At 38.8% G+C, this 13,840-nt stretch overlaps 1 protein-coding gene and 1 non-coding gene across 2 annotated transcripts; both read right to left on the bottom strand.

Moving 5' to 3' along the window:
- Nucleotides 1-206: 206 nt before the first annotated feature.
- LOC121994875 (transcription termination factor MTERF8, chloroplastic-like) lies at nucleotides 207-1,391 on the bottom strand. The gene has a single exon (XM_042548766.1). It carries the CDS (start codon nucleotides 1,389-1,391, stop codon nucleotides 207-209), a length of 1,185 nt encoding a protein of 394 aa, XP_042404700.1.
- Nucleotides 1,392-9,087: 7,696 nt separating this feature from the next.
- LOC121998858 lies at nucleotides 9,088-9,193 on the bottom strand. The gene has a single exon (XR_006116648.1). It is a non-coding gene; the product is annotated as a small nucleolar RNA R71 (small nucleolar RNA).
- Nucleotides 9,194-13,840: the final 4,647 nt, after the last annotated feature.

Raw genomic sequence — 13,840 nt, 5'->3', positions numbered from 1 at the left:
CACACAACATCAAGATCATGATCCTGTGATTTGTTCTTATCTTCGTGCATATTAACATGCAAACACAAGATTATGATTCTGTGAATTCTTCTCATATTCATGCTTGTTGGCATAAATATTAGCTTTAGAGTTTGACAAAGGAGAAGCCATACAGTGAAGAATGGTAACATGAACAATAACTTGCAGGGAAAAAAAAATGACTTACGTCATTGAAGTCCAGAATCAGAAGTATTGGAGTGGTTTAAGCTTGCATAGAGTTTAGTCAGAGCTGGATACCTGTCCTTGTAGAGGATAATGTACTTCTCTAAGAATTTGGCCTCGGAATCCAGCATGTATGCTATCTCTTTGTAATTCCTTTCACAGTGCCCCCAAGACTTCAAGGTTGCCAAGATCCGATGTCTTGGAATCATCCTTCTCTCCAAGCTCAGTGTCAATATTACTGGACGTGTAGCAATGTAAGAAGAAGCATATCCAGCCTCATTTATCAAGAACTCCATTTTTCTCTGCAAAGTCGTCAAAGACCCTTGCAGGAAGGTAGGACATTTCTGGAATGCCACAACAAAATCGTCCTCTGACCACCCAAAGCTCCGGAACAATTCCATTTGCATCTTGAACTTCTCTCGACTGACCGAGAAGAGTGCACTCAGAGTGCAATGGAACATCCCCGATGTCCGTGGCACTCCCAAGTCCTCCACGCGACTAATCAAGGACTTTAAGCAATCAGCATTTTGTGCCACGATCTTTGGGCGATTCCTCAAGATAAAGGCGAGCTTTTGGCCGTCCACGCCACATTCCAGAAGCAACTCAAGGTTGGGCTGGATCCTCTTCTCGATGCTGATCGTAAGAATCCCTCGGTTTCCCTTGATCAACTTCACCAGTGCATCCTTGGAGCTGAGAAGGCCTTGCCAAAATTCGATCTTAGATCGAATGCGTTCGTGTTTCATTTGGATGGTGGAGGGATTCGACCTGACGAGGTGGACGATGTCGGATGGGGAGAGACCCAGATCTTCGAAAGCTTGGAACTTTGGGGCAAGTGTCTTCTCTACATCCAAAAGAAGACATTTGGGGGAGAAAAGTAGGAGCCTTTTGACTGTGGAATCGTTAAAACCGTAACTTTTGAGGAAAGCAAGCACGGAGTCGGGCTGCTGCCGGGATTGGATGCCGTTGAGAAGCTTCGAGGCCTCGGTGGCCTTCTCCTGGTCGAAGCCACATGAGTCGACGAGGTACTGGGCCATGAACATATGCTTCCCAGTGATGGATGCGGCACCGGCGGCAGTGGCTGAGGCCGAATAAGGTAAGACGGCAAAGAGGAGGGCAGTATCGTGGGGGCGAGGAGAACGAGCGGAAGACACGGTTTTGCAGAAGAAGGAGAAGTAATGTAGCCTCTTCATCGTCTCTCCTACGGATATTTCGATTTGCTCTGCCCCCAAAACCCTAGCGTGTTTATATTGTTCCGGGATTTTTATCAAATTTTGTCATTTATCCTCGGAATTTGATGATTTACATTTTATCCGCTTGTTAAATTCGTCGTTAAGCAAAAATAAAAAAGGGCCTCAAATTAAGTAAATCATACAAAAGACACCTTTCATTTAAAATAAAATACATCCCACCACAGTTAGGAGTAGTTTCTGTAACATAAAATTTTGATTATTTTATTTTAATTAAAATTATTATACATAAAATATTATTATATCAAAATAATTTTATCAACTTAACTAAAATTTATTAAATTTTATCAAAAATATTTTAAATTAATCAAAATCGCTTTCTTATTATATTAAAATATTCATTATCAACTTATCAAAATTACTTAAATTACATTAAAATTATTTTAAATTGATTAATATTATTTTAAAATAATTATGATAATTACTTAAATATAGTTACTGTACTGTTATAATAATTATTAAACAGGTACGAGCTAAATTGTTTTAGTTGGTATATTCTACTTGCCATAGTAATTCATAGCTGCTGTAATAACAAAAAAGGAAGATATTTTTGAGACAAATAATATAATAGAGTGTCTTTTCAAATTTACTAGTATTTTTAAAAATACTTATAGATTTGAGATATTGAAGTGCCCATCATAGTTTTAAAGTACATCAATTTATACCCCAATTAATGATACTACTATATTACATAACAAATTACTAGTGTGATACTTTTCATCTATGATGGCACCCGACTAAACCCGACGAGGCCGTGGGCCTATCCAGGCCTAATGTCCTCAATTAACCTTCTTTTTGACCTAAAGCAGCCCGAATAGCTTTGGGCCGAGGGACCACATATGAGATTCTTTTGGAGGTTCACCTCTAGTCACCTCTGACGTCGAGTTAATGTGTAGGATCGTAAAGTGTTAGAGGGGGTGAATAACGCGCGTCGATTTTTTACTTTTTTAAAAAACAAAGAATACATAGCAGAAAAAAAAGTAAAAAAAAAACAATTACTAACATAAATTGGTTTTACTTAGTTTGGAGTCTTTGACAACTCCTACTCTAAGATCTGCACTTGCTAAGTGCTTTCGTTAGACAATTTACTAATAGCTCGAATAAAAATACAAAGATTTTATTGGTGCGAGAAGCATCCGACGATCGAACCTGTGTTTTGATTATATTAAAGGGTCCAAAGTTAAGTTGTCTTGTTATCTAACAAGGTTTGTTGAGTTTGCAGGAAAGTCCTAAGTGTACATAGGCAAAAGTCCTAGCTGAGGTTAGGTAGGTGGAAAACCCTAGGGGGCGGTAACCCTAAGTCTTAGGGGATGGTAACCCTAGGCGAAAAGTCTTGGCGAGTCGAAGGCTTGGGCAAAAACCCTAAAGTCGGGGACTCTATGTTGAAATCTTTGTGTCACGAACTGGGTGGAAGACTAGACAGGTCGTGGAGCGAACGCCAAGCAGAAAGTCCTGGAGATTCGGACGATGAGCAAAAGTCCAGTTGGCCTGGAGGATTAATCTGACAAATAGGTAAACTCTCCTGAGTAGAGTAGCTGAGGACACGTTCCCCGGTGATGGAATAGTAGGCGTCGGTTCGACGTAGGATTTTCGGGGATGAAATCTGAAGTCAGAACCGGACAGTCCGGAAACTGTCAAAATAACTTTTTATTTATCTTATTTTATTGTACTAACTTTATTTTACAGGGTATACTTTGTTTATAGACTAACATGCCTTGTAGAACGGAAGTTGCACAAGAAAAGCCTCAGATGAACAGCCCCGAGGCGCCCTCCATGGAGCTTGGAGGCGGCTCGGGTGAGTTGATCGATAGCCCCGTAGCAAGGCGTGAGGGCGCCCTCCATGGAGCTTGGAGGCGCCCTCAGGCAGATAAGCAGCGAACGTTGTGAAGGTTATCAACGCTGCTGACTCAGCGGGCTGGAGGCGCCCTCCATGCAGTTGGAGGCACCCTCAACGAACTATTTAAGCCTGGTTCAAGCAGCAGCTTAGACAGCACTTGAAATCGCAACCCTTCTTCCGTGTGCTTCTCAAAGAACGATCTGACAAAGTTGTAACTCGACTCCGACGATCAGAAGCTTTAAAACACCCTATTTTTCGTTGTCGGTATAATTTTCATTATTGCTTTATATTGTACTTCAAAGTTGTAATATTTCGAATTGATAGTGATTGCCCAAAGTAAACACTCAACGAGTGTGAGTTTTGGAGTAGGAGTCGCCACAGGCTCTGAACCAAGTAAAAACCTTGGTGTTAGTATTGTTTTGATTTTTTTCGTTGCGTATTACTCAATTGTTTTAAAACGAACGTGAAAGCCATGAGTGCTATTCACCCTCTCTAGCGCTTTCGATTCTACAATTGGTATCAGCGCGGGGTCGCTCTGAATCGATACAACTACCATTCGAGTATTCTTATTCGTCGCTTTTTCTTCCGTTTTTGTTAAAAATAAAACCTTACGCCTTTAATTTTCCCCTCCAAAACTATTTTTAAAAAATTTATTTTCATCTTTTCACCATTGGTCAGTATTAGCAAAATATTATATTTTCAAAAATTTGTAATAATATTTTTTATATTTTATTAATATTTTATTATTTTTTTCCGAAATAAGTAAATTGCTATTTTTATTTTCCTCTAGCATTACTAATCCAAGACCAAATGTTAGGACATTTGTTTCTTTTTATTTTTGTGTGCGAGATTCTTGTTTTAATGGCCCACCAAGAAGACTACAACACAGCTCGCCCGCCGCTCTTCTCCGGTGAAGATTTTAGCTACTGGAAGGGCAGAATGGAGTACTATCTGAAGACAGAGATAGAGATGTGGATCATCATTCAAACAAGCTTCTCCCTACCAGTTGACAGCATCGAAACACTTGTCCCCTACGACAAATGGGATGCACCAACTCGTAAGAAAATTGAAGCCAATGCAAAAGCAACACAAACTCTTCAATGCGGCTTAACCAAAGAAGAATTGAACCAAGTCGGTCCGTTCTCAAGTGCTAAAGATCTGTGGGAAAAGCTAATCGAGCTCCACGAAGAGACTTCCGACACGAAGGTAAGTAAAAGAGATCTAATCTTGAATAAATTATATAATATAAAAATACAGGAAGGTGAGTCAGCGAGTCAACTTCATGCTCGCATACAAGATCTACTGAACGGACTTCACATGATCGGGCAGAAAGTGGAGAACCGTGACGTATTAAGATATGCACTTAATGCTTTTCCGAGAATACCTTGTGGGCATCCTGTTGGCGCTACTCGGAATTCCGTTCTGTTTCGCCTGTACAAAAATTTGTACAAGCACAGAACTTTTCCTAGCAACCCATGTGCTTTTCAGAAGTTAAACTTGGATTGCAAACGAAACTTAACATTATTAATTCAAGTTCAATCCATGTGTTCATCAGAAGTTAAACCATATTACAGAAGTTGATTAAATATCTATTTCAAGGATTGACTTTCAGGTCGTTGGCGAGGCACTCAACCTTCTTGGGTATGAGATCATCCACCACTTCCTAGTTAAAGTCTTTCAAAGAAATTGAATATTTAAACTCCTTGCAGTAAACCCTAGGTTAAACTACAGAGACCTCAATCAAAGCACAATATCACTAGCCTCTTGTGTTGGTATTTCAGGATCCATACAAAGGAAAAATAAACTAGTACACAGCGGAACAATTAACTAGTTATACCTTTCTTTATAGCTTAAAAATCTCTTGATCTTCTACTGTATTCCTCTCCTCCTCTTGGGCGTCGTGTGGGCGACTATCTACCAAGACACAAAAACCACCCAAGTCTTTCTTTCTTACAAGTTTCGGCCACTAAGGAATCAAAGAGCCGCCAGCCACCAAGGATATATAAGATAGAATCCCTCCTTCTCTTCTTCTCCTTCAAGCAACCGGCCACCAATGGGATCAAAAGTGTGTCGCCGACCCTAAGCTTGAAGAAGAAAAGAGAGCAGCCGACCCTTAACAAGAGAGGAATTGTGTAGATAATTATTTTCTCTAAGGTACCATCTATCCTCTTTTATAATCCTTGATAATGGCTAAAAAGGAAAGATTTTAACAATAATTAAAATATCTCTTTTAAATTTCCTATTGTGGATGACTACAAAAGGAAAGTTTTGAAATTAAAAATCTCTCTTTTAAACATTGTAGATGGCTACAAAAAGGAAAGATTTTTAAAATTAAAACTTCTCTTTTAAATCATGGATACAAAAAAAGAAAGTTTTAACAAAAATAAAATCTCTCTTTTAAACCATTATAGATGGCTACAAAAGGAAAGATTTTTTAAATTTAAAACTCTCTTTTAAAACAATGTGCATGGCTTCAAAAAAGAATTTTTTTTAAAATTTAAAATCTCTCTTTTAAAACATTGTAGATGGCTATAAAAAGAAAAATTTTAAAAATTAAAAATCCACTTTTAAACCCATCTTGGTCAGCCCCTTTCTTGGGTACCAAGCAAGGATGTGGTCGGCCATAAGGATGACTTGGGTGGATGCGAGACTTTATATATAGAGGCTACAACAGGGACCTAGAGGAGGAATTGGTTTTGGCCTCTTAATGAGCTTGAGCTTCCTGTGTTCGACTCGAACACCCAACTCAAGTTCATCAATAATAACTCATACCACTAAAGAGTTATCACACCAATCCCATATTACATTATGGGCTCCTTCTTATCATGAGCGCGTTAATCTCACTATGTTTAAGATATCAAATGCCCATTAATTAAATGAGTTACTAACAACTCACTTAATTAACATCTAGCTCCAAGAGTAGTACCACTCAACTTCATTGTCATGTCGGAACTAAGTCCATTTGCAGGGTTTACATGACAATCCTTAAGAGCTCCTCAAGGGGACATCATCATCCTAATAAATATGACACAGTTTCCTTCTATAATCAACAACACACTATATAAATAATATTATTTCTCAACTTATCGGTCCTATTGATTTAACGAATAAATCTCACCCTTTGATAAATTAAAGAAATAAATACTAAATACATATGTTTGTTATTATATCGGGATTAAGAGTATGCACATCTGATGTGCGTAGATCTTATGATCATTTATACATGTTTTGACGCACATTCACTTACTTTATTCATGTATATTCTATGCATGTTCACCTCTCTTAGCATATATTCTGCATAAATACTCTTTTATTTGGAGATCTTCTCTTTGTATGTTTTCTTGTTGATAGGACGCAATTTGGAGAAAAAATGAAGCTTAAGTGTAGTCTAGAGCTTCCAAAGTGTCCAGGTCGTGTGGGATTTCCAACACTGTAGACCAAAAGTTAAATGACCATAACTTTCTTCTCGGTTGGAGTTATGAGTCATTACAAATATCAAATTGTAGATAACTTCAATATCTACAACTCTTATGAAGACTTCAACCAGAGAAAACCAAATCTTGAAGGTCTAAAGTTCGTTTCTATGAGACATGGCCTTGGCACACGGCCGTGTCAAATCCTGCACTGCACACCAAGAGTAAAACAGGCATAACTTTGTGGTCCATTGGGGTTTTCAGATTTTATTTATACTGAATTGTAGCTAACTTGAAGATATACAACTTTTATGAAGACCCCAACTCAAGATTACCACGTTAAGAGGCACTAAAATGGCATACAAGTAGAGGCACGACCGTGTCAATTCTGCACGACCGTGCCACTTAACCAATGCAGAAGATAGGCATGACCGTGTCAACTCGCACGGCCGTGCCACCAAACCAGTGTAGAAGATAGGCATGGCCGTGTCAACTCGCACGGCCGTGCCACTTAACTAGTGCAGAAGATAGGCATGGCCGTGCGAATCTGACACGACCGTGACACGGGCCATGCGACACCCGTACCTTACCCTATAAAAGGGTCAAGAACCCTATTCATTGGGGGATCTTTGGTTTTGGTATTTCGTCCCTCTCCTTGGGAAAGGATTTTCCCCTTTGGGGGAAACCCTAGAGCTTCATCCACTGCCGTCCCTCGATGTTCCGTCCATCTCCAGAGCAAGGGGGCATCTCCAAGACATTGGAAACCTCGGCAAGCATCTCTTCTTCCCCTTCTTCTCACATCAAGGGTTATAAGTATGCTTTATTTTATGTTTTGGGGTTATTCTTCCCTCACAATGGAGTAGACATCCTTTTCTAGGATTAGGAAGTATTTGTAATATGATGAAGATGTAGAACTATGTAGATTCGCCATGTTTCTATTCAATGACTTGTTAATACCTTGTTCATACTTGATGAATTGTGTGTGCGACATAGTTATATTTCTTTGCGTTCTTTGTCGATTGATGTGGAGGATTGTTGATCACTCAAAGGGATGGCCTAGAGCATATTAACCAAGGTACCCTCGTGACAGGGGTAACCCTTTTCGGACGTCTAAGATGATCCCTTAAAAGGAGAAACAATCCCTTAGGAATTGCTGCTCTCGTAGAGAGAGTGCTCTAGATTGTATACCCGAGGGGCCCTAGTGATAAGGGTAATCCGTTCATGGATGTCTTGGACATTCTCTTGAAAGGAGAGGTAATTCCTCCATATGGAAGTAGGAAACCATACTAAACCTCTACCTTTATCCTTATTGTTATTTACTAGACATGTATCCCTGTGATCTACCGAGGCACCCTTATGACAGGGGTTAACCGTTACAGGATTTCATAGGAATCGTCTCTATACGATACTTAGGGATACTGACCAATCTAACTTCCTGCAAGAGCATGGACATAGAGGATAGAAACTAAGCAATCTATGTAGTATCTCCTAGTATTATAATGAAACCGAAATCCTAGAATCCATTTCCCAAAGCTCAATTCCCTCCAAGATCAATTCTCTCTCTCCCCTCTCTTCTTCTCAATCTTCTTTCCCTTTCTTAAATCACACTCGTTAGTTTGCAAGCGCCAAAGATAACTTTCGACCATCTAGATAACTTACTTTGCAACATCTCTAGTACTTAGTCAACAGTCCCTGTGGTTCGACAATCTTATATATTACTGACGACGAATCCGTGCACTTGTGGAATCATAACAAATTTTTAGCGCCGTTGCCGGGGACTGTTCGCATTAACATTAGTAGATTAGCAATTTAGTTAACCTAGACTTGTGAATAGTTTTTGTTTTTCCATTTTATATTGCAATTTGTTTTTCATATACATAATCCAAAAAAAAAAGCTGCATTTTTTTCTAGCAATTTAAATTCTACATTTTGTTTCTTGTTTTTCATATAACATTTTATTTCTTATCTTTAATTCTTCATTTTTGTTTTTACTCTTGAATATCGATGAGCACTAACATGTCAAGCAGACCCTTAAGAGATTTCTCGACACCTATTTCTGCAAGATTTATGTCTCCCATTGTGCAGCCTCATATTAAAGCAGAAAATTTCCAACTAGACCCAGAGTTAATTTTCATGATACAAGATCATAAATTTGGAGGAGAAGTATCAGAAAGTCCTTATCTGCACCTTGAGACATTTCTAGAGCTTTGTGATATGGTGAACTGTGAAGGAGTGTCAGCAGATGCAGTTCGGTTGATGGCATTTCCTTTTAGTATCAAGGATAAAGCAAGGACTTGGTTATATTCTCTCCATCCTCAAAGTATCACAAGTTGGGAACAATTGGAGAAGCAATTTCTGAATCATTTTCCCCCTCCAAGTAGAATAATTTATATGAGAAATTGCATCACAAATTTTGCTTATGCATATGGAGAATCATTATTCGAAGCATGGGATAGATTCAAGAGTCTACAAAGATAGTGCCCTCATCATGGTTTAGAAAAATGGCTGACCCTGCATATATTCTATAGGAGAATTTATTTCTCAGATAATTGTTTGTTAGATTCATCAGCTGGAGGTTCTTTTATGGACAAGAGTGTAGATGAAGCATATACATTGATTGATCAAGTAGCATTGAACCTCCATGAATGGTCAAGCAAAAGTTGGATGAAATCTCCCTCAGAAATTCAAGAAGTACAAGCCATATATACAAGAGAGTCTGTCAAACAAAATGCAGTACAACCACCCAAGAATGTTGAAATTCACAAGTCACAGAATGAGGAGTTCAAACATTTGGGGAAAAAGATTAATAGCATAGTTTCAAAATGGTTCAAAGATGACCTTTCTCCTACACAGACAAGATCTAGTGTAAATGATAATGATATTAAGTTAAGAAGTGGTAAGAATCATGAAGAACTTCTGAAAAAGGACTTGTACAGAATTGAGGAGAAGAACAGTAGAAGACCTCAAGAACTCAGTTCCATTACTCTAGGAAGTTCACAAAGTCCACAAGTACCTTTTCCTCAACGATTAATCACATCAACACTAGATAAGTAAGTTGAACCTCCTCTGCAAGCTCAACCCCATATGGGAAAAAGAAAGTACCTTTCCCAAGACCTTCACTAAGGGTTCCTTTTCCACAAAGGCTAGTGAGGGTCAATGAAAATGAAGACTTTGGCAAATTCTATGACACTAATATGGTTGAGTATAGATTTCTGGATGTATATGAAGATGAGGACTCTTCAGATGAGGATTATGATGATAATGCAGTGGATAACAAGTTTTAGATCTACCTTTTGGGTTTACAGGGTGTTATGATGAAATTGAATTTTCAGATGATGAATGTGATGTGGTAAATCAACTTAAAACTGTAAATGAAGTTAGTGATCCTCCTATAGATGATTCTCCCACTGAGGATATTGATGTTGGTTTATTTTTTGATGCTTGTGTTGATGATGATGTTATGAAAGGAAGTGTAGGGAGCTGTGTTGTGGAAGTAGCATCTCAAGAATCACCTCCTTTATCCACACAACCTTATGAGATTATGAGAGTTGCAAGGATTGAACATGATGTGGACCGATGTGTAGGGACTTGTGCAATGGAAGCAAAGCCCCAAAAATCACCATTTTCAAAGGCACCACTACTTGAGCTAGAGCTAGAGCCAATACAAGATTCAGAAGTCACATCCACATGTTTAGAACTTTCAGGTATCTCTCAGCAAAGAAAAGTTAGTATCCTTTGTGATCTTTTGGAAAATTTCATAGATGTACCAATAGTAGATTTTGTTGGATGTGATTTAATTTGTGATACATACTCAATTAATCTTAATAAGGTTCTAGTTCTATCTACTATAGCATGCTTGGGAGAGGTATATTTTTCTTTTGGGTGTGCAGATTTTCTTGGGGCCTATAATTGGAAGCTCGATCTGAACCGTTTTCGACCTCCTGAAAGAATTTCCAAGAAGACGAAGATGGAGAGAGAGATTCTTCACTTTTTGATGAAAGCTCCCTTCATAATAAGAGCCCTTGGTAAGAGGGTGATGAAATATCTTACCCCTCCAAGAGCGAGATTTCGATAAATCTAATGAGATGGTCGAGCTAATGACCTTAAACAAGCACTTCTTGGGAGGCAACCCAAGTTCTTTCTTATTTTATTTATGTCTTTAGTTATTTCTTGTTTTCTTTTCTTTCTTCATAATAAACATGTGTCCTCTACTTAATTTTTTTTCTTGTCTATCTTCTTATATAAGATGCAAAGATTAGGAAGAGCATGACTGCCTGATGGAGAAGTTAATGACTTGGGCGTTTGTACACATCATTTGGTAATTTCTTTTATTTCAAACCTCTTCCTTATTTCATTTTCAGTTCTCATTGGGGCAATGAAATATTTAAGTCTGGGGGGATGTTTGGTAGTTCTGTTTCTTTTAAATATCTGCTTAGTTATATCAATCCTCACATTACTGCTGACTTGTCCAATAGTAAAATGACTAGCACGTGTATTTTATCAGTTCATGTGTTATAGAGATAGTGTTAGTATGTTTGGTGTACCTCCTTTCTCTATCTTTAGTAGCATGAAATAAGCTAAGTATTGTACGAAGTTTGGTATAAGTCTTGGCCTAACCTTAAGGATCTTATTTTCACTACACTTAAGTACTTAAGCTTGAATAGTAGAAATATCTTGAAATAGTTATAATTAATCCAATTTGTTTAGTATTTGTGTTCCCATGGGGAATCCTTAGTTACATTTTGGTTACTGGATAACCTCGGATCATGGAAGCTCATTCGGAAAAATCTAAATCCCAACATTTGCATCTTGCATTTGTGATTAGTGCTACTCTTCTATGGCACCAAAAAAAATGATAAAAAAAAAGGAAAAAAAAGAGTTGAATAAGGGATAAAAAAATAGTTGTCGTGAGTGAAAACTAACAATTCACCCCTTTGAAACCGAGTTAGGTTGCAGGGGAAATGAATGTTATGTTTCTCTTGATTCCGAGTAGTATCCTTTAAGACCTTGTGTAATTTAAGAAAAACGAGTCAAGTGTGTGGCAGGTAAGTGTCTATCACCGGGAACATTAGGAAGTTAATTGTATGATGACTTGACTAGAACAAAAAATTGAAACTTGAAGAGCTTGAGTCACATATTACACCGAGCACAAGAAACTTACGTTGAGGTCATACTTAGGTTACTCCACAATCATGCTTATCAATGAAACTAGTTGATAGAGTTAGGCGAGTGCACTAGGGATTATGAAACACTATAGGAACTCATGAACATAGTTTGCAGTATTTTACTTGAGGACAAGAAAAGGTTCAAGTCTGGGGGTGTGATGTGCGTAGATCTTATGACCATTTATACATGTTTTGACGCACATTCACTTAATTTATTCACGTATATTCTATGCATGTTCACCTCTCTTAGCATATATTCTGCATAATACTCTTTTGTTCAGAGATATTCTCTTTGTATGTTTTCTTATTGACAGGATGCGATTTGGAGCAAAAATGAAGCTTAAGTGGAGTCTAGAGCTTCCAAGGTGTCCGGGCCGTGTGGGATTTCCAACACTGCAGACCAAAAGTTAAATAACCATAACTTTCTGTTAAGTTGGAGTTATGAGTCATTCCAGATAACAAAATGTAGAGAACTTCAAGATCTACAACTCTTATGAAGACTTAAACTAGATAAAACCAAGTGTTGAAGGTCTAAAGTTCGTTTCTATGAGACACGGCCTTGGCACACAGCCGTGTCAAATCCTGCACTGCACACCAAGAGTAAAACAGGCATAACTTTGTGGTCCATTGGAGTTTTCGGCTGTTATTTATACTAAATTGTAGCTAACTTCAAGGTATACAACCTTTATGAAGACCCCAACTCAAGATTACCACGTTAAGAGGCACTAAACCGGCTTACAAGTAGAGACACGACCTTGATACACGGGCGTGCCAATTCTGCACGGCCATGCCACTTAACTAGTGCGGAAGATAGGCATGGCCGTGTCAACTTGCATGGCCGTGCCACTTAACCAATTCAGAAGATATGCATGGTCATGTCAACTTACACGGTTGTGCCACTTAACTAGTGCAGAAGATAGGCATGGTCGTACGGATCTCACACGACCGTGACACGGGCTGTGAGACACCCGTACCTTACCCTATAAAAGGGTCAAGAACCCTATTCATTGGGGGATCTTTGGTTTTGGGATTTCGTCCCTCTCCTTGGGAAAGGATTTTCCCCTTTGGGGGAAACCCTAGAGCTTCATCCACTACCGTCCCTCAACGTTCCGTCCATCTCCAGAGCAAGGGGGCATCTCCAAGACATCGGAAACCTCGGCAAGCATCTCTTCTTCCCCTTCTTCTCACATCAAGGGTTGTAAGTATGCTTTATTTTATGTTTTGGGGTTATTCTTCCCTCACAATGGAGTGGACATCCTTTTCTAGGATTAGGAAGTATTTGTAATATGATGGAGATGTAGAACTATGTAGATTCACCGCGTTTCTATTCAATGACTTGTTAATGCCTTGTTCATACTTGATGAATTGTGTGTGTGACATAGTTATATTTCTTTGCATGCTTTGTCGATTGATGTGGAGGATTGTTGATCACTCAAGGGGATGCCCTAGAGCGTATTAACCAAGGTACTCTCGTGACAGGGGTAACCCTTTCCGGACGTCTAAGATACTCCCTTAAAAGGAGAAACAATCCATTAGGAATTGCTACTCTCGTAGAGAGAGTGCTCTAGATCATATACCCGAGGGGCCCTAGTGAAAAGGGTAACCCGTTCACGGATGTCTAGGACATTCTCTTGAAAGGAGAGGCAATTCCTCCGTAAGGAAGTAGGAAACCGTACCAAACCTCTACCTTTATCCTTGTTATTATTTACTAGACATTTATCCCTGTGATCTACCGAGGCGCCCTCGTGACAGGGGTTAACCGTTACAGGATTTCATAGGAATTGTCTCTATACGATACTTAGGGATACTGACCAATCTAACTTCCTGCAAGAGCATGGACATAGAGGATAGAAACTAAGCAATCTCTGTAGTATCTCTTAGTATTATAATGAAACTGAAATCCTAGAATCCATTTCCTAAATCTCATTTCCCTCCAAGATCAATTCTTTCTCTCCCCTCTCTTCTTCTCAACCTTCT

This window comes from Zingiber officinale, chromosome 6A, assembly GCF_018446385.1.
Source record: "Zingiber officinale cultivar Zhangliang chromosome 6A, Zo_v1.1, whole genome shotgun sequence".
Lineage (NCBI taxonomy): Eukaryota > Viridiplantae > Streptophyta > Magnoliopsida > Zingiberales > Zingiberaceae > Zingiber > Zingiber officinale.
This window is presented reverse-complemented; position numbering and strand designations above follow the sequence as displayed.

Coding starts and splice junctions, on each gene's coding strand:
- LOC121994875 (XM_042548766.1), bottom strand. CDS start 1,391: ATGAAGAGGCTACATTACTTCTCCTTCTTCTGCAAAACCGTGTCTTCC.